This window comes from Lissotriton helveticus, chromosome 12 (genome assembly GCF_964261635.1).
Source record: "Lissotriton helveticus chromosome 12, aLisHel1.1, whole genome shotgun sequence".
NCBI lineage: Eukaryota > Metazoa > Chordata > Amphibia > Caudata > Salamandridae > Lissotriton > Lissotriton helveticus.
The window spans coordinates 782,197,974-782,222,607 of record NC_136073.1 but is presented as its reverse complement, the minus strand read 5'-3'; the positions used below and the strand labels follow the sequence as shown (position 1 = coordinate 782,222,607).

The window sequence follows — 24,634 nt, the reverse complement described above, 5'->3', positions numbered from 1 at the left end:
ATATTTATCTAGCTTGGCAAAACAGTACAAAATAACACACAATATGGGTATTTCCGGTGGCTCCAGCTTGGTTTTCAGGATGAGTGTCAGCTATTAATTTAACAAGGCGCTGAACACCCAGATCTCCCTTATATTAATCCTACCCATGTGGCACAAATAGAAATAAGCTTGGGAATGTTTTTCCTGACCAAATGATGTGTGGCCTGTTTTTATGATTTGTTTTTGGGACTTTTATATAGCGTGAACTTGACCCGAAGGTATCGGGTATCAGAGCGCTTTACATGAGCACCAGTTTTGTTACAGACACACACATTAATTTTTGTTTTTATTAGGCACGGGAAGATTAAGTAATTTGCCCAGAATCAGAGGATGTTGAGCGTTGTTGCAGAGACACGATTGAGATTTGAGGTCGCCCACCCTCGGCCACAATCTCTGAGAGGACAAGAAGGAACAAGCATTTACAATGCAATAGGTCTCGCAACTAAGCCAGTTTGAGCTATTGACATTGTAAATGACCATGCCTTTTATTTATGTTTTACAAAGGCATAAATAAAAGGCTTTGTCATTTATAATGCCAATAGCTCAAACTCACGTAAATGCGAGACCTATTGCATTGCAAATGCTTGTTGAAGCATGGTAGCATAAGTGCTGTATAAGTAGATTAAATAGTGTTACGGTTAACTAGCTGTGGTCGTGGTGCAACTATAGTGTTGCAACAGACATGTCAGTGCTGCTGTCAAACCAGCTAACTCACATGGAGCCACAGTGTGACACACGATATCGGCTTCCATCACCTGGTGAGGAGCTGATATCACACTATGGCGGGGAAAACGAGCTGAAACCACTGTAAATAGTGGTTTTCCAGTTCGTTTACAAGCGGCTTTGAACTGCTGACGTCCATTAAGGGCGTGAAAACACCCCAGGATATCAGCCCCAGCCTCTGTATGTTTTTTGTGTGGAAGGAGGAGGCTTGCGGGCAGGGTGGGATGAAAAAGTGCCTTCTAAGTACTTCTCGGCAGGAGTCCCTGCCCCCTTCGAGGCCCAGCCCCCTCCTGAAACTGAGATTGTTCTTCAACTTGGCAGCTATGTGTTGCTAAGTTATAGTAGCAGACAGTCACATTTTTGTGACAATGCTTGCTGCAGGCAGAGTAAACAGGGCAGCAACGCCTAAGGGAAGGAGTGTCTCAAAAGTCACATGAGAACCTGCACATTTTATGGTTACAACAAATTCCCTACCTGTTGGCCTCTGAATAACAATACTTCGCTTTCTGTAGGCAATGGACTTGAAAAGTATACAGCATCACACAGCTTTAAGCGGGATGAAAAGAGTGTGAGTGAGAGAGGGGTGTCTGAAGGGGGCGTGGCCAAAGAAGCTCGACTATCATTTGCAAAATGCATGGCGTTCGTAATTACGGGCGTGGCTTAAAAGGTGTAAATAAATCATTTGCGTTAAGCCTAGCTGATAGAGCAATTATAAAAAAATAAAGGTATGATGGAGTGAGAGAGCACTGGGCAGCGCTCTTTGGTTTCTATTTATCGACATTACAGATTCATAATACGCACAGACATAAAACGATGAGTTCAGACCCATCTACTTTTTTTTAGACAAGTGCCGAAACTAGTATTAGAACAAGCGTTCGCGATCGCTATTGTAAACAAGCCGACGGGGGGTAAGGAAACTGAAAGCGCGCTATGCGGGTATTCACAGGAACACACATGCATTTCTTACGTACTGAGCATGCATGCGGGCAACCTGCCTGGGGCATGGAGCGCGCGGCAGTGTCCGGGGCTCCCGTGAGCTGAGGGAGCCCCGCGTGTTGCAGCCCGCGTGAAGGAGCCCACCCGCAGAGAGAAGTCCGATGGGAGCCCACCTGCCTTTGTGAATGCTGCTGCGGGGCTCCTGTGAGCATGACGGAGCCCCGCGTGTTTCTGCGCAAGTGACTGGAAAAGAGGCCCCCCTGCCACGAGGAGACCAACCAGGGAGTAGCGCAGAGTCCCCACAAGAGCCGGTAAGTGGGGCGTGTGGAGCACGCGTGAGCATTAAAAAAAATGCTATTGCAGGAGGCTGACTTGCCTCGGAAGCGGGACAGGAGATGTGCAGAGCACGCGGCTGTACGTGCACGTACACCTGCTCAAATCGCCAAAAGCTCTGCACGTGCCCATCTCCTGTCCCACTTCCGAGGCAAGTCCACAACAATAAGCCTCGCTGGCAACAGCGCTTCGTGCTGCGTACGCCAGGCTAGACCTAATGAGTGCCAGAGGTGGAGAAGCGGGGTTTGAGGACAAATGTTTGTAAAGCATGCATGCTGGCAGGGGCTTACTCCGTGTACACATTCCTGCACAGATTTAGGTGCTAGCTCCTCTACATTCTATCCAGGCCCTGTGCATCTGGGCACAGAACAGAAAATGAGCCAACCCAAGGACCCCTACCATCCCCACACCGAAAGTACACATTTATAAACAAAATCAAACACACCAAATAGTGGCCAGGTTTTATCACGCTGTGTATCTTGAAGGGAACATCAAGAGTTGCTGTGTATCTTGAAGGGAACATCAAGAGTTTAAAACAACAAAGCTGTCTTTTGCATTGAAGCACTGGCAGGGTTTCTGCACAAAGCAAATTCTTCCGGTCGTGACTAGCAACCTCTTCCTTCCAGTATAAACATGCAAGCTCTCCCAGGGTGAGAACACAGGACAGCTGCGAAGCTGCTCTCCACGCCTTCTGCAGTTATTAACATCTTCAGGGTCCAGGCGTTGTAACTTTACTGACCCTGTAAGCACAATCTGTAACAGTGTCTATTTTAGCAGTGCGCAGTGCGATCTCACGCTCCCATTGGGCGAGCAAGTGCTGAGGAGGTGGGGTGGACAAGCAGTAAATCAGTAAACTCTGAGTGGGTCTGGGTCAAAATGGGAATCAAGAGCATTCTTGGTAATTTTGATCTGACTACCCATCTACCAGTGGCGTAGCAAGCAGTTTGGCTGCCCGTGGCGGTCCCAATGTTTGCCGGCCTGCTGTGGCCAAATGAAAGAGCGGGGGTGCTGGTGGGATTTTTAGGTCTCGCGACCTATCGATGCGTGCAAGCGCATCGAGCGGAGCGAGAATTCATGTCCTGAAAATCCTCGTGAAACCAAGGGCTTCTTGCGCTGCGGTTTTCTTTAAGTTCACGTGAATCACGTGACAGCAAGCTCCTTCGTGCACGAGCTTGCCTGAGCCTTCTGCCTATCAGCCTGCCAGTTCTCCTCCCCTAATTATTCACTTCACTTGTGACTCCCCACATCAAAGCCTCAGCCTCCCTCCCTTGCCATTTGCTTCCTAACCAGCCTGCCTCGCATAATTGCATCAGACCCGACACTTCAAAGGAATGCGCCCCCCGAGAGCCACTTTCACGGCCGTGCATTTCTCTTCCTTCTTTACCTCATGTGAGGAAACAGCGCCACTCGCTGGGCGGCATTGGAACATGTGCCTAGGCTGCAAAATAATGAGGTGGAAGATGTGCTTATAAGGTCCCACAAGCGAGACCTATTGGCTATGCCAATGCTTGTTTTTCATTTGCCACCCCTCTGCCGCTAATTGAAGTCCGGATTGCCGCCCCATGAACTGCAGGTAAGAGCGGGGGAGGCTGCCGCCCTCAAAACTCATGCCACCAGGGGCGGACAGCTCCCGCATCCCCCTTGCTAAACCACTGCCCTCTACTGTGCGCAGCCAGGGAGTGCAGTGATCAAGTGAGCTTGACCAATGTTCCTTCCACCAGGCTCTGCACGGCCAGGCATGGACTGGCCCTGCCAGGCATAGAAGGTGGGTGCAATGATCACCTGGAGCACTGCAATCTTTTACAGGCCCCTGAGGGCAGTGAAGGGACGGCGGACACGAATCAGGGGTGGTGGGGTGGGAGGTTGAAAAAACAAAATACACGTACCTCTTCTCCGCTGGGTCTCTCCTCCTCTTCTCTTCCTGATGAGTCCCGGAACAGAAGCAGGAAGCACACAGGCTCCCCAAAGCCAATCACAACACTGCTGTCACCAGCATGATCGTAGCAGCGACCTGATTGCTCTGAGCGCCGTTGTTCGGTGCTCAGGCAAGGACTGGGAGCCTGTTCATGTTCTCCACCCAGGGTGTGCAATACAGCCCAGTGGGGAACATACTAAGTGTGCAAGACTGGCCTAAGACGGCTGGCTAAACTGTCATGCGCACTTAGAAAGTGCCTCAACTTCCCCTCCCCTTACTCAGTGAGCAGCCCATCCCACCCCTCAAAACTGCCCTAGCAGGGACAAATACAATTAAAATAACATCATGTTATTATCATTTTAGTTTTCCATTTTTGCACCGCTGAATAGCAGTGGGGCGACGCTCATCCGCCTTAGTGGAGGAGCTGTCGCTGCCTGGGAGTATGTGTGGGATGCAGGCCAGGCATGACGGTATAGCAGTCCTTGCCCTTTGGAAGCAGCCTATCTTGGGAGGGAGGGCGGGAGGACCTTTGACAAATCTCATGCTCCTTCTCCAGATTCCAAAGATGGGCTCTGTGGCTGCTGTGAGGAGGGACAAACAGGGCCATGCACAGGGCCAGACTGGAACCCAAAAGCTGCCCTGGCATTTTTAGTCATCCTAATCCCCTCACTGCATATAACAAGTTAGTGAGGCTAGGGTGGGGGAAGCAAATGTGAGTGGGAAGGAGAGCAACAGAGGGCAAGAAAATTTATTTAAATATAATGCCTCTCCGAGGAAAGCAGAGAATGAACCGGGGTGGTGGGGAGGAGGGAAAAACATGGAATGGGCAGGGAGGGGTGAGTGGGTATTTGCAGCGGGAACAGGGGTGTAACACAGGCCCCCACAGCCCCTGCAGTGCTGGGGGGTCCCCAAGCACCAGGGGGCCCCCTCAGCACAGCACTTCAGCCAGAGAGCTCCTGATAGAGTCCGGAGGGGGCCCCTCCACGTACCTTGCAGGGGGGCCCCCTCAATTATCGTTACGCCACTGAGCGGGAAAGCAGCACACAACGGAGAGAGCAAGAAAACACCTGCACTCTCTTGGAGTGTCACCTGTGGAAGGATAATCAATAGGATGATAAAGAAGCTATGCTCCAGGGGAGGGACAAACACAGGATGTGGCAGGAAAGCCACTGAATAAGAAGGAAGTAAATGAGAGCGGCAAGAAAGCCAGCTAATGGCATGCAGCGCACTACCTCCAAGCCAGCTGCATGTTTTGGTAGAGATCTTTCAACAACAGGCAGCTAAAAGCTTTCTTTCAGTGAAACCTAAGAAGCTCCCTGCTTTAAATGCAAAAAAACATTCTGGAACTGGCAAATAGTTGAACTCATTCAAGAGAAAAATAGCAATAGTGGAACTCAGGTGACCTCTGAGGCTTTGTGGTAAATAAAATGTAGTTCATTATAAGGCCAGTAGGACATATTATATCCTTTTTAACATGTTGATGTGTTCCCGTCGTGATGAAACGTTATTCTCCCTTCTCCCGCTTCCTCACTTCTCCTTCCAGCTCTATTCTTTCTTTCCGCCCTCTTGTCGTATCCATCCTGCTTCCTCGCACTCGTCAGCATTTCGTCCTCCACAGTCCTTGAAGGCAACAGCCTTTGAGGAGACATAAATATGATACAGAAACATCACGTTAAGATTAAAAAAAAAGTAAGGCAGAGATCAGGTAAGACTATTTTGTAACCTTCCACGCTGGGTTCTAGACCACAAATGACAAGACTGGTCCACCCACTACCGTTTAGTATCTCCTTCACCCAAAATATGTTGTTGTTTGTCTTTCAGGAGACAGTCGAGATGGCAAAAGTTGTCCTGGAAGATGCTCTCTTGTTCCTAATTGACACCTTTCGGAAGTACGCAGACACGGACAATGATAAAACCACCCTGAGCACAAAAGAGGCCGTGAGGATGATCCAGACGGAACTGCCCATCTTCTGTGGGGTGAGTACCGTAAGGCCCCACTACCCAAACACCAAGAGAGGACAGAAGCACTGGCTGGATGTACGATAATTCCATTTTTCGAATCGCAAATTGCGACGTTTCGCGACCCGCAAAATGGAATGTACAACAGTGTCTCAGACACCGGTTGCGATTTCCTTATGGGGTCCCAAATGACTTGCCTCATCAATATTCATGAGGCAGGTCGCAATTTGTGACCCATTAGGAATGGCCAGCACTCACCAGGATGGTGGCGTGCTGGGGTCAGCAGACCACCATGTCTGTGACTGCTTTTTCAATAAAGCAATAAAAGCAGTATTTTTTTTTAAATGCAGCCCATTTTCCTTAAAAGAAAATGGGATGCATTTAAAAAAGAAAAAGAAAACATTTCTGTTTCATTTTTTAAGAGCAGGCAGTAGCCCTGTTTCAGACATTGACATGGTTTCACCAAATGCTCGATGTGGCAGATGTGACTTCACACATCTGGTCATATGAAACGGCTCGTCTGTTGGTCCACTTTTTCCCTTAACAGCCTCCTATTTGCTGCTGAGTGGATAAGCCAGAGCAACAAGTGGGAAAATAGAAAATAACCAGTCATTAGAAGCAATACCTAGTGCAATGGAGGTACCATTAGCTGATTCACATGCTGACCTGCTGTCAAAGGCAAATTAAGGTATAGATAAAAAGGGATGTACGACGGTACAACGCGTGGTATTACCACGCGTACCGTTACAACACGTTTTTTACAACGCAAGTCGTTACCACGACTTGCGCTGTAGGGGTGCTGGACTTAGAATAGTTAAATTTACTATTCCATCACCAGCCTACGTACAGTAGGGATGGTGTTGGAATAGTAAATCTACTATTCCTTGTCCTTGAGCGCCCTCCAGAGCAAGTCGTGGTTACGACTTGCGTTGTAAAAGACGCGTCGTAACTGTAGTGCGGGGTAACATCCGCGTTGTAAAGGATGTTCCCCGAGGAAAAGTCCCTCTCTAGTCTACACTGTCTTCTCTTTTTTTTATTTGAGCTCTGACCATGAAATAAAACTCTCTTGACAGACCTAAGAAGGGTTCATAGTTTATTTTATATCCCTGGTGCTGCCTTTTTGAGTCATTAGACCTTAGGGAAGAAAGAGAAAATCAAGAGCCCCAAAGAAAATGTGAAAGACAGCAGTGACTACCCTCCCTGAACTCATAAATTTGATGTCCATGACCTTAGATTGAAGAGCTGCTCATGTAGAACAATTCTTGCATATGGATGTCATTGCTTGTATTATGTTTTCTGGTGCTTGTGCAGCATTCAATTGCCAAAGGTGTGGTATTGTAGCATTTTTGGCATATGGCGAAGTAGTCACAGGCCGTAGTCTGCATACGGGGTTAATGAGGTGTGTGGCGGAGGGCGACCTGTGTGAGAAGAGTATGTGTGGTACTTGGAGGCAGGAGATATTCTTCAGTCAAGTCACTGTTGATTTGAAGCTGTCACCAAGTATGCTACCTTGGCAAGGCGGGGTTGAAGTGGCAGTGTAGAATTCTACGTAAAAATGAATACAAACTCCGTCAGCACAAATGCTGAAAGAGAAAATGTATTATAATACATGCAGCATGGGGACAGCCAGCCAGCAGCTAGGTGTCCGAAAAGCAGAAGTCTCACACAATCTTTAATTGTCTAAAACCACAAAAGGTGGTGCATGGACCGGAGGTGCTACATTGCTACCCTGAGTGTCAACGATCTACAGGCATATTAGCAAGAACCTCGTTAAAATTATCACAGTTAGATGTGCAGGACATCTGACCTGGGCTTCTATTGGAATTCTATAACACATATCGGCAAGTCCATTATCGCCGTTTTAGCGGCAGTTTCCTGCCACTAAAACGGCGATAATTTTAACGAGGTTCTTGCTAATATGCCCCCACATGTCTTTGTTGGTTTGCCCTTTTGTGAAGAGTTTCCTGACGTTATTCAGGTCTTAGGTCACTTGTTTACTTTGGAACCAGAGAAATTATAATAAATCCAGTTATGTCAACCAAGATATGAGTTGTTGGCAGGGAGGATTTATTCTGGCCCCACATTTTTCACATTGAATTGCCAGGTAAATGTTCAATTATGCAGGGCAGCTGTTGGTTTACAGTGGTTTGAATGATATTCATATTACTAACAGAACAGTCACTGATATATAATAAGGACTTAATTAAAGTGATAGATACTTTGGGATTAATCAATGAGTTAACGCATTATAAGAGGACACACAGTAGGACTGGCATTGAATGGCAGCCCTTTATGCTTTGTCAGTGCTTGTATTGTTTCACCTTAAGTTTGAAAAAACTTTTTTTAAGCTTCCCGGCCCTTGCCAATTTACACAATAAACATTGGCTTAAAGCAAACATACGTTTTTGGCATCACAAAGCGTGCTTTGCCGTTGCAGTCCATGGAACTGAAAGGAACTAGTTTGTGTGTGGATGTAGTCCTTGTAAAAAAGCAGAATGCTGTCATTCACCATCAAGTTAGTCAGTTTCTGAATTAGGCGAACTCATTAGCCCTGCTGTACCCTGCAGTAGGCGGAAGAAAAATATGAATGACACAACAACAGTCTAATAGTTGAAGAGTGCTGGCTGAATGCCTCTATGAGTAAGAATGTTATACATAAATAATTTAGTGAAATCAAAATGTCTTGGTTAACAACAGATCTAAAAAGAACACTGCTTTTATACCACAAACAGGGGGTGTTGCAGGTGTGTATAGCAGAGCCATAGTTCAGGCCAACGACACCTTAATTCCCTAACAGGGTAATCACCACAGGAAATCACCATAGATGCCATTAACTTGCCATTTTTAGGTCGAGCGACCTATCTCAATGCGCATGCGCATTGAGCGGGAGCTCGATATATAGGGGCTTATCGAGAGTTTACCTAACTGGCGATTCCACTGGCGATTTGTTGCAGTGCATGTGCTTTTTAGGTCATTGCGCATGCGCAAGCCCTAAAAAGCGCGTGCACAATGCCACCAGCCGCCTGCCTGCCTGCCTCGCATTACCACATCAAAGGCGGCGCGTCTCAGGCCCCTGCTGCTTCACACCCTCATGCCGCTCTCCCCGCTCAGCCCCCTCCCCTGCCCGCCGTGTCGCATTTCTCCTCCCCCCTCCCCACAGCAATGCCCTCCGTCTTGTTTTGTTTGTATTCTCCCACTGGGAAAGGTAACATTAGCTGTGTGCTTCGAAATTTTATTATCTCTTTCCTTCACCGTATCCTGACATCTCTTTTTAACCCCCCGTCCACATCTTTTCACATCATATCATTTCTCAGGTTTGCCTCACCCCTCAATCGTTTTCATTCGCCATTCTTTTCATTTCATTGTCCCCTCGTTGATTCCTCAATATCTCCCATTATCCGCTACTCTCCCTTTCACCCCTTTCTGTCTTTCATTCGCTTGTCTCTTTCTCCCACTCTTGCCTTCACACTCTATTGATCCCTCTTCACCACCAACTTGTTCCTTCCCTCCCAGTGACCAATTATCTTTCTCTCTCTTCCCTTTACCCTCTCGCCATCTTTGTCACCACGTCTCGTCCATTTCGTCTTTTTCTCTTTCGGGCTCCTACACTCCCTCTTTCTTTCTTTCTCATTTCCTGGGCCTCATATCGGACTCCTGCTTGTAGCTCCCTTTCACGCTGTTTGTCAAATTTTCACCGTCCGGCTCTCTAAGTTCCTTTCATCTTTTCTCTCATTTGTTATTCACAACCTTCCCCTGGTCTCCTTTTCACGTTGTACCAGCCTTTGCACCCCTCTCTCCTTCGCTTCCATTCCACACTCCCTCCCAGTAGTTCCGATCATATTATTTCCCTCCCTGCTTCCTTTTCAACTTCTTTCCATCTCTTATTTCAGACGGCTGTGCCCCGTCCCCTTTTTCAGCGTCCATCATGCCCTCCTCACTCTTTGACATGTGATCTTCGCCCATTCTGTTTCTCACCCGTGTGCCCTCGCTCCTCTCCCTGATTCTGTATTGGTCCTCTCATCTATGCTTCCAGTTCTCCCTTTTTGTCCCCCTCCCCACCAGCTGCACTCTCCTGATCCCTGTCTGCCTGACCCTATGACTATGCATACTTTAGGGGAAGAGAGGGGTAAAGAACTGGCGAACATGCGCCTTGACCTCATCGGACAGTGTCAGCTTTCATCGCAAAAAATATGCCTTCTAATCCTACACATTTTTTCCACACTCCCAGACTTGTGCGCAGGGCCAGGCATGCTAATGACCAAAGCACAGCTTCTTCCCTCACACGAAAAATCATCGCCACCAGCAATTTTCAAAATATGTTTTCCTTTTCTCCACATATGCGGGTCTTTGATTATCAAGAGAGCCTTTCAGTGTACTTGCAGTTTCCATCCACAATTCATCCGCTCTCAAGATCTGGATTCACTTCGACTGTAACCCCTTCATTCCACTCTCATATCTAACGTGTGTACAATAACATGCTGATACCCCTGCACCACCCTGCCTCTCAATGCATCAAGAGTCACCCACAGCTTTGTATCCGGCCACGCTTGGTCCAGATCCCCATTCTGCACTTTCGACCCTGCCACTGAAAGCCGATACTTATGATATTGACTTCTTCAAATCAAGGTGCTCCTATGCTATGCTATGCGCACGTGCGTAAGAAAAACTTACGCCGGAGCTCTTTGGCCGGAGTATTGTGCTGAATGGGCTCTCTTCAGCTCACCCTCCCCCCCCCCCCCTCCCCCCATGTGTGGCTATACGCAGCTGCTGTGTTCTATTTAAAGCATTACATCGAGATTAATTACTTCATGATTTAATTAAACTTTCCAGCTTGGGGAAAATAATGCTAACTTAAACAAACAGGAATGTTCGAGCATGAGAAAATATGAATGTTATAGTTGCTGCCCTGGTTACAGCTCTCATGAACTCCGGAGCATTCAACATTCCCAGCATTAATTAGTCTGATATACAAGTGAACATACATGTTAACTGGAGGGTAAGTGTAGGGTAGCATAGGGTGTTCAGTAGTTGGGTGTAATTCTCAAAGGATATGCCGGATTCTTTTTCTACCCTCTTTGCTTAACCTGTTCCGCGCAGTCAGGTGGGCATCTATAGTAATGTTGCAAATCGCAGTAAACCGTATAAGGAACATTTCTGTTGATTGTTTTCCCTTCGAAATTGGATATTCTGACAATTGCCACCTTCAGCTGCAAGACTTTTTTCTTGAGCCTCTGCCTGGATTTTGGACCACGAAGGGATGGAATCAACTACTTTCAGTATATACGGGCATGAAGAAGGAGACACCTGTCATTGAAAGAAATAGCTTTTCAGGCGCTGCACTCCAAGAGGCTTACAAAATATCTTATGCCTCCTCCCTCACCATCTTCATAAAGGAGGATTTTGTTTGCCTTGAAAAATACCTGGTCATCAGGGAATGAGTCTTTAAGGAATACTCCTGTCTATCTATCCACCATCACCACCACATCCACCACCACATCCACCATCACCTCCACATCCACCATGACATCCACCGCCACATCCACCGCCACATCCACCACCACATCCACCACACCCACCTCCACCACCACCTCCACCACCACATCCACCACCACATCCACCACCACATCCACCACCACATCCAACACATCCACCACCACTGCATCCACCACCACCACCGCATCCACCACCACATCCACCACATCCACCATCACCTCCACCATGACATCCACCACCACATCCACCACATGCACCACCACATCCACTGCATCCACCACCACCACATCCACCACCACATCCACCACCACATCCACCGCATCCACCACCACCACCGCATCCACCATCACCTCCACATCCACCATGACATCCACCGCCACATCCACCACCACATCCACCACCACCACATCCACCACATGCACCACCACCGCATCCACCACCACATCCACCACCACATCCACCACACCCACCTCCACCACATCCACCACACCCACCACCACCACACCCACCACCACATCCACCGCATCCACCACCGCCACATCCACCACATCCGCCACCACAGCATCCACCACCACCACCGCATCCACCACCACCGCATCCACCACCACCACATCCACCACCGCATCCACCACCACCATCACTTCCACCACCATCACTTCCACCACCACATCCACCACCACATCCACCACCACTTTCACCACATCCACCACCACATCCACCACCACCACATCAACCACCACCTCAACCACCACCTCCACCACCACATCCACCACCACATCCACCACCACATCCACCCCCACATCCACCCCCACATCCACCCCCACATCCACCACCATCACCACCACATCCACCACCACCACATCCACCACCACCATATCCCCCAGATCCACCACCACCACATCTATGTGTGTGTGTGTGTGTGTGGCTGTGTGTGTGTGTAGGTGCAAATGCAATGTTCTTGGATTTTCATCACAATAAAATACACTGAACATAATCTTCACAAAAGTTATTTACAAACGTTTAAGCTATTGCCATTATAAATTACAATAAATTTTATTTAAGTATTAATTATTTACAAAATTAAAAGCCATTGTTATTTGCAATATCAATACATCTAAGTCACGTAAATACAACACACATTGCATTACAAATGCTATAGGTGTCACATTTGCGAAAGTTAAAACTATTGACATTGTAACTGACAAAGCTATTACTTTTGCTATTTTCAAAACAAACACATAAATAAAAAAAGTGTCATTTACAATACCAATTGCTCAAACTTTCCTAATGCGAGACCTATTGCATTTCCAATGCTTGTTTCATTTCGCTGATGTGTAATGTTTGTGATGTGTTTTTGTGTGACATTTGTCATACCTTTCTTGTAACAGTATGAGAGACAATTAACAATAATCATTACACTGTCCTCAATGGCCTTGCACTTGTCTCAGCCCAGGTCGTCAACTATTCCCCTGTGGCCCTGAAAGTTCCTCGTAGCAACCCTGTTGGGCCCTTATTGAGACTTCAATATCAAGAAAGAAGTGACTCCAGATGCCTGACTAAAAACCCCCTGTATGGCATTTCCCGGTTACTTTTTAGGGGTAGGATTCTCATCTTTACATCCGCAGTTCACTCCAACTCTTTAGGCATCATCGGTGAAAACTTTCAAACTAAAGGAGATTGTTTCTGTCAGATTATTTGTAGAACATTTCTGTCTTTAGACAGCCGTTCTGAGCACTAATCAGCAAGTTAAGACTAGACTACTTTGCTTTCTCCATTGTAGTAGAGAATGTTCAGAAAGGATCAAGTAAGTTGAGCCATCTCAAAAAGATCAGAGCCTTATCTTCAACGCTTTGCCAGATCAATAGAATATTGTCCATTTATTGTTTTCACAATTTAATGTGGTTTATAAAAGGATTTGACGTGTGTAGGACATATTCTGTTCCAAAGGCATGTACATATAAATGCGCAAAAACTTGGAGCCAATGTACTACCCATTCATGTCTTGTGCACTTGAAGGATAAATTCACCTTAATATTCAAAATAATTATGTTTAAGGGTCATTTGAGCGCAATCCAACATATACTCTTGTGGTGTTTAGTAATCCCAGCATCATCCAGTTCAGAGCTTCTCTGTTACTTACAATGTCGTTTCTTGTGGGATGCTAGTATATAAGGATGCAAGATTCAGGCTGATCAAAAGTTCTTTTTCACTGTTGAAGGTTAAGTCTTTCCATGTGTTCAAGACATCTTTAGAGCCCACCCAAAAGGAAGGCATACATCTAACCAATGGCCTGAGAAAGGAGTCACAAATTTGAGATAGAGGCTGAAGAACAGAGACAATGCCTGACATGATGGGGGGTCCGGGTGGGGAGGAAAATTATCTTTATGAACTTAAAAATAAGGAACACAAAGTTCTTTTTGGATATGGAATTCATCCTCGTGCTTAATGTTCTAGTCTTTATCAAGAGCCTTTCTAATCAAAAATGCAATCTCATTCTGTATTTCAGAGGTGGGTCTTTTGAGAGATGCGTATAATTGACAGTGTCTTTATCCTTTGTCTTCAGATTAACTTATTTCGCCCACCAGGCCCATGAAAGCACAATCGACATACAATGAGTACAAAAACTACATAATTAAGATCAATCATAAAAAGATCATATTAAAATACATCTGATAGTAGATAAAATCTATACATAAAATAAATTCATGATTGATTATCTTATAAAGAGATATAATTAAAACAAGTAATGTTAATATTAATGTAAATAGCATAAACCAGACAGAAAGGAAATACACTTAAGTATTACACGAATCAGAAGCAGAGAGCTTTACCACGAATCACCACATAGCACCTAGACAGTTAGCAACAGAAATGGCCAATTGAGAGTGTAATTTTAAAGTCTCAAACATTCACTATTTTTTATAGATTTTGATAGAATGACAATTGCCCCGCCCTTGCCTGCAGGTTTAATTACAATTGAATTATCTGTAGCTAACTTAGTTAGGGCTCTTCTTTCAACCTTGGTGATGTTATTAAAAATAGCATGCTGGTCCCTACTCAACGAATCGATCTCTTGCACTATCTACAGAGAGCTCATGGATGTGGTCACCCAAGTATGGACCCATAGTGTACCACCCCCTCAATATCTCACAGAACCTTCCATGGTTCTATAGAATAGACCTTTTTTAGAGAGAGGAAGAGGGAGAGGAAGAGAAAAAAGGAAAAATCAAAGAATGACGTGTCAAAATACATCTCAAGGGACCCCCGCAGTGAGAGATGCAACACCAAGCACAAGCAAAACCTAATGCCCACAAATGATATCACTAATAATTACAGTGAAGATACTCTTACCAAAGTGCCACACAGTGTTCTCAATAAAGGCATTGGGTTTGTACCCACACCCTGGGAAAACATCTTCCAACATAAAATGGAGAGAGCAGAATTCCTACGTAAGATCTGATGGAAAGTTTTCTTTGGAAAATAACCTGTTGCTGAACCATTAGACAAGAATACCGGACCTAGACCTAGACCTAAGTCAACATTCAATCCTCCCTCCTTTGAAATGCCACCAGAGGTACTGGCCTTTGAAAAGACAGTGAATCAGTAGATCAATTCCTTGAGTAGGGACCAGCATCCTATCTTTCCTAACATCAATACGGTGGCAATATGGTGGTTTGAAGGAGCTGTGTGAGCCAAAGCATATATGTTCAGGTCAGTCTTTCGTCTATATGTCAATACTACATGTCCTGCCTGTTTTACACAGAGTTCCCCCATCTTGTCATCATTAACTTTCCTGCTGCTATGGGGTTTGCAATTGAGATGTTGAAGGCCTTCTAATAACAATGACCCTTCTAAATTAAAGATGTCTTATCAGAATAATGAACATACTAAACAGGTTTTGCTACTCGTATTTCCTCTAGTGGAAACAATGATTATCTTTATGTCACTTTTTATATAACTACAGTGTGTGACTATAGAGGATACTATCTTCACCTAGACCGTGACGTTTTTTCCTCCTAATATTAGGGTAAGCAGCCAAAAATTAGGTATATGCATGTGTCCACCATACACGTGTTTTCCTGTTTGCAGTGCAATGTCACTAATTGTGTTGCAGAGATGTGTATGCATGCAATGTTCCAAATGCCTACCAATCGTAAGTCCAATAATTTCGTTTAAATGATTTTTGTTTTGTACTGGTATATTTTAGGGACTTTCTCCTGAGGTGTCAAGGTAGGACTCACTTTGACACCTACATTCCTATTACTCACTCTCTTTGTGTGAGTTATAGAGATAGGGATCCCCATTGGCCCTGAAGAATGCTCCTGACAAGTACTGGCAAATGTAAGGGCAGACATTTGTTGTCTTATGGCAGGTGGCGGATGGTGGGACCATTGTACCAGTACACCAACTGGTTGTTTTTAAGCATACCGAAGGTACCCACTAAATAAAGGTACTATCCTGGGTTTACCTTTAGGAATTTTTTGCATATCTGGATCCCCTCTTATCCAGTTAGTTTTATCTAAGACCTCCCTCTTATTTGAGGTGAGTCCACCCGGGTTGTATTTTCTTACCAGGGTGAGATGAGGTCACCTATGATGAAGCAATGCTCAAATTGTGGGTGAGGCCTCTGCTTCCAATATCATTGGTACTCAGGATAGCTGTTCCTTTGGGACTCTAATTGGAATACCCTTACTATAGACAAGCAATTGGGCCGTATATCTCCAACCATCGCACTTATGATTGCTTGATTATTGATTGTGGAGGGTGTACGATGGCGTACCCCCATCTCTTCCGTTGTGTTATGATGTGATCCTACAGTAGATGCACTTGTGTTTGCTTGATTATTGATTGTGGAGGGTGTACAATGGCGTACCCCCATCTCTTCCGTTGTGTTATGAGGTGATCCTACAGTAGATGCACTTGTGTTTGCTTGATTATTGATTGTGGAGGGTGTACGATGGCGTACCCCCATCTCTTCCGTTGTGTTATGATGTGATCCTACAGTAGATGCACTTGTGTTTGCTTGATTATTGATTGTGGAGGGTGTACGATGGCGTACCCCCTTCTCCTACAGTAGATATCACCATAGACTACAATGGCAATGAAGGGCTTTAGAAAGGTCAGCCCTGCATCGTGTGTCACATTGCAGAAAGTTGATGGATTGCCTGGCTTTCACCTCCAGCTTCAGAGTGAGGCAGGGTAGGCAGCTTGGGACAGGTAGCCCAGACTTAAATACATTGATTTGTTTAGAGGTATGATCTTATCTCTAAATAAATCGATCTATTTAATATTTTTTTAGGTAAACGTGTGGTAATTGCAGAGGGGCACGGCCCCTGAGCCCTAACAGAGTAACTGCTCCTGTTTAACTCTACCAAACCTCATTCTTCAGCTCTTACCCTTAGTGCCCTCAATTGCTTGTACCCTTCGCTATTATACTTCATCACCTAACTCCGTCCATACCATTGGTGCTTTCCTTAATAACTTAACCTGGACCCTCACTCTGCCCTCGCCTTCACTTTGATCCTACCCTCTCCTAATCTACTCCGAAACATCTCTCTCTTCTGCTCCTGGGTCCTTCTTTTCTCCTACCCCCCACATCCTGTCCGTTTAGCCTTATTCTTTCCCTACCTCTCATTCTACTCTGGCCATTATCCTGCTGCCCCCTCAGTTTGCATCTGCTCTGCAAGTTTCCCTTATGTGCCCACGCTGCCTCAATACTATCACTCTGCGACGTATTTACAAACTGCTATCGCCACAGAAACATCACTTTTACCGATGTTCCTGTGGCGACAGGGACTTCGCCTTATTTACAAGGCAGTGTTAAGCCACTTAACGTGGCTTAACAACGCCTTGTTAATAAGGCACCCTTTCACGCTATACTTAGCACGAAAGGGGTGGACAATGGGTGTTGCGGTGGGCGTTCCAGAGCAACCCCCATTGATATTTACAAGGGTGGCGTGAACATAGGGCAGGGCGAAAATTAAGATCAGGGAAAACCTGGTCTTAACTTGGCGAAACGAGGAGAAATGTTTAATTTCTCCTTGTTTTTGCTGTTTCTATGTGTGCTGCATTGTGCAGCACACATAAACAGCAAAACACCATGAATGATTGTTTATGTGCAGGAAGGTGTCTCTTCCTGCACATAAACAATCATTTAAAAAAATGACGATTTGCACCCTAAGCACATATAGGAGTTTCAAATTGCCATTTGTGATTGTTTATGTGCAGGTAGGGACACCTTTCTGCACATAAACAATCATTCCCTCAATGCAGGCCCCCTTGCACAGTGGTGCAAGGGGGCCTGTGTTGGTGATAGGCAGCTGAATTTAGTGCCTGCACAGGGAGAAATGCAGGATTGCACTGTATTTTTGTAAATACTGCGCATCCCGGCATTTCTAAAGTGACGGAGAACGGCTTTAGCTAATTTGGAGCTAACTCGTGCACTACCACTTTTGTTGTGAATATGCCCCTCTGTCTTTAACTTCTTACACAACTTGCATTCTTCACAAGACCAGGATTGCAAGTACCTGGAGGGGAAAAAATCGGTGGGATTTTTGATTAAATCTTGGAAACCTAACCAACAGTTCCTGTATATAGAAATACAACCTAACCGCTATCTGAGAAATTACATTTTAAGGCTTACGAATAGGAACTAACCCATGTTATATGAATAAGGGGATAAAAGAGGTTATGATGGATCCTGAAGGAAAGTGCACCTGCAGTTTAGGTACGAAATGCAATATTTGGCACATTTTGTTACATTGTCTTACGGTCTTTGATACACAGAAATTATTTTTACGACCCGTATTTATAAAATATGGTATAATGAACCGTGCACAGGCAGAAGAATTGCTAATGGAAATTATCTATTTGGATATTGCATGTGCAAAGGGGGGGAGATTCATGTTTGAGGTTGAAATGTTTTTAGTGGGATTTTATGAAATTAATTTTAGGATAACAGAATAGATTAGGAAAGGAAATAACTATTTATTATGGTATTGCTTTTTTATTGTGTACAAATGATTATAATATTGTAATATGGAAAGAAGGAAATGTTCCTTTATTTTTATGTTTAAGGACCAACGGTCTAAATAAACCTTACCTTGACTTGACTTGATTTGACTTGCATTCTTCTCCCTTTACCTTTATCCCTACCTATCCGTACTTTCACCTCTGCAGTCTTACTCCTTCCATTTTCTCTGCTAGCCTACCAGCCTGCCTGCAATCCATCCTGCTCGCTTCGGTTGTATGTCAATACAACGCGGTGTTTACACCGTACTACCATAACAACGCTGGTTTTACTTGCGCTTTAGGGTGCTGGACTTAGGAATAGTAAGATTTACTATTCCAACACCAGCCTACGTAGAGTAGGAAAGGTGTTGGAATAGTAAATCTACTATTCCTTAGCCTAGAGCGCCCTCAAGCGCAAGTCGTGGTAATGACTTGCGTTGTAAAACCAGCGTTGTAATGGTAGTGCGGTGTAAACACCGCGTCATAATGGATGTTCCCCCCGCTTCACACTCTACCACTAACCTCTCACTCTGCTACCGCACCTTTGCTCCATTGGCGCTGGAAGTAGGGGTGTGGGAGGTGTTGCACATTGAAAGAACTCCGAATAGGGAATGAGCAATAAAGGGACCCTTCAAGTGTTTTTTTGCCAAGATCCAGTCTTTTTATGTTTTTAAAGATTTTAATTAAATTTGTAGGTTTATACAGCATCGCTTATCACCAGTGAGGGTATCCTGGCGCTGTCCAAGGGGACGAGGAGATGAAGTGACTTGCCCAGAATCAGAGGTTGTTGAGCGGACTCAAACCCTGATCCCCATCTCCCCAGTCCGCAGCTCTGTCTACTGTGCCACATCCTCTCCACAGGCAGGCTGTCAGCCAGTATTTTAAGACAAACTGCTTTTATTTGTTTTAATTTTTTTTTTACCTGTATTTTTTCTCCTTTTCCTGGCTGCAAAGGTAGGGATTTTTCTAATTTGGGTATAATCACACTGAGCAAGATTGTCCGAATGAGAAGGCTACACAAACATTATCCAACACATAGGCGTGTAAATATTTTTTTTTAGATTTACAAGCTGAACATTACAGTCTTTCTAAATATCTAAAAAGTCTGTAACCTGCACATGAGTCAGCATTAAGTCTTGGCTCCAAATTGACAAAGCTATGCATGTACAGTGAACTTAGAGGCTTTCAAGCGCAAATGGCTTGACGTACAAATGCAAATTATCTTGTAAAGAGATTTACTCATGCATATTAGAATCTCTAACAGGTTTCCACAAGTGCTCTCGAAACCTTTGTAAATTTGAAAAATGTGTGAACCTGCATCCAATAGACAGAGTAAACCAACAGGAGCATCGGTGTGATCTTTTTTTTTAAAGAAAAGAAGCCCTTCGTGCTAAATGTTAAGTACGTGGTGGAACAAGCATTTATCGGAATATAATGACACCTACCATCCCTCATAGGTGTAGTGACCTGCTGGTCACTGTTCTAGTTGTTCTGATGTGCCAGCCACTCCCAGAGGGCTGGCTTACACCCCCCTCCCACACCCATCCAGCATAGGTGTCACTGGACATGTGCCCCTGCCAATAAAAGGGGCCGGGCACACATGCCCTGGGCCACTTCTACTATCCAAGTACTGTGTCTGTGTGTATTGCTTATGCATGCATGAGGGCCTAGGGCCCTGCACCATTACAATTGGCACTTTTGTGAAAATGCTGAGCAATATGCGTATTGATCCGACATCTGTGCATATTATCATTTGCACTCAGTGGGAAAACCCTATTATGATACATTTTACCACATAATTGGCAAGGTAAAATTGCACAATAGCAGGCAAAAAACATTTCTGATGTCAACCTACAAATGCCGTTGATGTGAATGCTGAGGTTTCAAGTGGGTAGTCGTCCAGATGCAATAACACCGGGCATGAAAGTTGCCCCTGCCACAAGCCCATGAGGCTCTTTGTGTCTTCAAATAAAATTGAAGACCCTTAGCAAATCTAAGGAGTTACCACACAGAAGTTCCGTGAGTTTATGATTACTTTTGGGTGCGTATACCGCTGTGGGATAGGTTTTGGTCCTGATGAGTGCTGAGTGGAAGATGCTCATTACAGCAGAAACATGTCGACCACGTTTTTATAGTTAGGACACTATGGTTCAAATTGACTCATCCAATTGGTGTCCCCTTTTTTACTAATGTTTTATTGAAGTTTGGCTATCCCTGGATTAAAATTGGTGTAGGGAACTGCTGAATCTTCTTTTAATCCACTATTCCTTTTTGGGCACAAATTCATAGGCCATTCGGAAAAAAGAACCCAATGATGAAATTGGACACCTACTTGTTTGGTGTTTGAGGGTTCATTTTCCAATTCACAGTTCTTCACTTTAACCGACTTTGTTCTCCATTCATTTCTCTTCCCCTCTATTTTCTCCTTCATTAATACTGACTGTGGGTTAGAGGGGTTTGGCATTTCAGTTTTACTGTTTTTTTGTCGCTCTTTTGTTGTTTGTAATAGTCAACCCACAAATGCCAGTAATAAATGTGGATGTAAAAATGTAAAAAAGCCTGCGACAACAGTGTTTTGGAGTAACCTTTCTACACGACAAAGTGCTGCCTTAGGAGGGACACCCCAGCGGAAATGTGTTTCTGATCACTGGTTTCACCTTCTAAATTAGCATTGTTATCTCGATGAGAAACTGTGCTTCAATTCATTTCTTGTATGATCAATGGTGTTCAGTGTACCTTAGGTTATTTCATTTGTTGACCTGGGGTATTCATGTTCTTTACTCGTTTTTGAGACACTGTATGGTCTGACAATCAAGTGCTTTAGTGCGGAGACCTACTTTGCAATTTTCGGGCCTCTGCCGCTGGTTTAAAGTTCAGCCTGGGCCTTCAATCTCATGTTGAGATAGCCTAAAATCTTTGCCATAAGCTTAGTTTCCGTGGGAAACAACCTTTACAATGCAACTTTTACAACGCACTACCATTACAACGAAACTTTTACAACGCAACATCCATTACATCGCATGCCATTACAACACAACCATTATAACGCATGACACTACAACGCATACCACTACAGTGCATGTCATTACAACGCATACCATTGCAAAGCATAACATTACAACGCATAGTACCCTTACACTATCCAACACTTACCCTACTGTTGCACCCCCTGGAGTTAGAATAGTAATTTTTACCCCTACACTATCCAACACTTACCCTACTGTTGCACCCCCCTGGAGTTAGAATAGTTATTTTTACCCCTACACTATCCAACACTTACCCTACTGTTGCACCCCCCTGGAGTTAGAATAGTAATTTTTACCCCTACACTATCCAATACTTACCATACATGCAATGTAATGTTATGCGTGGTAATGGTATGCGCTGTAAAGGTTGTATGCGTTGTAATGGAATGCGTTGTAAAGGTAGTTTTTAAAAATTCGTTGCAATGGCATGCGTTGTAATTGATGTTGCGTTGTAAAAAATGCGTTGTAAAGGTATGCGTTGTAAAAGTATGCGTTGTAAAAGTATGCGTTGTAAAAGTATGCGTTGTAACATCATACATCCGTTTCCGAAGCATAGTGTTTGTGATATTGACATAGACCAATCACAGGGGAAGACTGCGATAGAGCGTGATTACTTGGAGGAGACCCCACCTTACCACAGTACATTGAACCATATATTTATACCATTAGCCCCTCCACAGTGCTCCCATTCCCTTTGGGGCCGGCCAAACCGTCACATGCACTTAGCCTTTCTCCCCCTGGATGTGCTGTACAGCCGGGTGGAGAACCAACACATGCTCCCAGTCCATGTCTGAGTGCCGAACCAGACCAACCACAGTGCTGCTCTCATGCAGGGAATAGTATTCCCAGCATGAGAGCAGTGCTGGGATTGGCTCCTGGGAGCTTGCACAGTGTGCAGCAGTTCTTGGATGTGCAGGAGGCGAGGATCGGGAGCAAGGTAGCGGCCGTTGGAGCAGGTGAGTGCAATTCAAGGTATTTATAATTATGCCTTTTTTAGCTTGTATTCCCGCTCCCCTGGCTCACCACTTCGCAATACAATAGTGAAGGCTATTGAAGGAAGCCTGCATACAGCAAGCTTCCTGGAAGAACTGCCCCAGACCCACTCCCTTCAGTGCCATTTCCTGATGCCACACATTTGGCACTGGAATTGTCACACATGGAAAGTCTGAAAACTTGGCAGCTATGCTCCAGTATAGGGCAAATCCCAATATTGTTTCCCTGTAATGCACTTCGGGGCATATTAGCAAGGAACCTCGTTAAAATTATCGGTTTTAGCGGCAGTAAACGGACGCTAAATCGGCGATAATGGGCTTGCTAGTATGCGTTATAGAATTCCTATAGAAGCCCAGGTTAGATGTGCAGGACATCTAACCTGGGCTTCTATTGGAATTCTATAACGCATATTAGCAGGCCCATTATCGCCGTTTTAGCGGCAGTTTCCTGCCGCTAAACGGCGATCATTTTAACAAGGTTCCTTGCTAATATGGCCCTTCGTTTCCTGCTGTCCTGTGGTGTGTACCAACGTAGGGAGTGTGTCTTCACCCCTTCTAGCCTTTTACAAGAAAATGTACTTTATTGACACAGTGAATACGTACCAGGTGAAAAATACATGGAAAGTGCCTCATACATGTAAAACAGTCTTCCCAAACAGTTTCCCGGGGAATTTTCTTCCCTCTTGACATTGTCCTGCTTTGCAATATTCAGAGATCTATTTTCGCTTCCATGCCAGTTTTGTTCAGGTTTTTTCATTGGGGTGAAGCTAAAGTTGACTTATCAGCGAGCGCCTGCTGCAGCCAGATTTAATCTCAGAATGGGGGAAATAAGTACCCGAGAAGTTCTTGTGTACGCTCTTTAGACCTCTGCAGCCACAGAGTACATGCCTCATTTTTTCCAACTTGCACTGTCTGCATTTCATGCATTAAATCTGATAGATTCCGAGTCATATGTATGAACTTTACCCACCTCAACCACATACTAGCTGGCTCTCAGCTTTGCACCGAGCAAGCACAGCTCTTCAGGATACGGCCCCAGTTAATAAAGCCTTATGTACAGTCAGATAATGTGATGCAGAGTTTTACATCCTACTTTAGCATAAAACAAAAGCCAGAGACTCAAGGTTTCCTCCAAAAATGGATAAATTTGACCAAAGCACAATATGCTTGCCCATTCCCTAGAAAACAAAAAAATGGTGGAGAAGAATATTTGCTGCTTGTTTGCACCAGTGCAAAGTTTATGCAGTGCTTAATTTGAACTGGTGTGCTCGGCACTGGTACTTATTGTCAAAACCTGCACTTAGGACAGTCTGCCACATGGTGGCGGTGTTTGACTAATTTAGAGATAAGCACAGCTATAGTTATTTATTAATTCAATATGCATTAAAAATTACTAAAACCTGCCGCTCAATCGTTTCTTATAGCTTTGGGACCTGGAATAGTCAGAATTGTCACATTTGTAGCAGTGAGATGATTTGTAGTTGTGTTGGTACAATCATTGGCAGCGCTGGCAGGGGCAATGGGTGGTGCTAGCTGCAGTCGCCTCATGACGAGGGCCCTGGCACTCATTTAATCATTAATCAAGCTCTGAGTTTATGCAATGTGATTCCTCTCTTTAGCTTCATACCTGAGTCTGATTTTCAACATGCCCCATCTTGCTTTCTCTTCACGGCAGAAAAATGTGTCTGAGGCAGAATGCCTTGAGATCATCGATATCATCGACACTCGCAAGAATGGCCTGATCGACTTCTCTGAGTACATCACCTTCCTGACCTACATCGCTAGGAAGTTCCATCAGGACCTGAGCGCAGCGGAAAAGAAGAAGGAGGGCGATGTATGTATGCCGAGTCCTGCACCTGCGACACCAACTGAGAAGTGACCGTGCCTAGGCCATTGGCATATCTCCTCCACTTGAGAGGGCAGGAACAATTTCTAATAAAACATATGCGCAAATATTTCCAAGTTTAAGCGTTCAAGTAATTGCACACTTGTTACTTCAAGATCAATATTTTTGACCAACTTAGTCCTCTTTAAAGAAAAACAAGTAAAAGTGTTATGAAATGTGTTTCTTTGGGGTGGCATAGCTACCCTTGGTGCAGCTGATGCCCTGGCACCGGGCCATAGGTGTGAGGGGTTCACTGTAACCAAACTATGGCGTGGTTTACTACTTAAGTGGGATTAGGGGCCATTTTCTTTCCTTGCATTAG

General features: G+C 44.8%; 1 protein-coding gene across 1 annotated transcript in view; it reads left to right on the top strand.

Moving 5' to 3' along the window:
- LOC144797630 (protein S100-A6-like) overlaps window positions 1-24,384 on the top strand; it is a 34,205-nt gene extending 9,821 nt beyond the window's left edge. Inside the window, exons 2-3 of the mRNA XM_078668323.1 lie at window positions 5,768-5,923; window positions 24,103-24,384. Coding sequence (XP_078524449.1) covers window positions 5,780-5,923; window positions 24,103-24,306 — 348 coding nt within the window. The 5' untranslated portion in view covers window positions 5,768-5,779 and the 3' untranslated portion in view covers window positions 24,307-24,384. The remainder of the gene's footprint in view (window positions 1-5,767; window positions 5,924-24,102) is intronic.
- The last annotated feature ends 250 nt before the right edge of the window (window positions 24,385-24,634 follow it).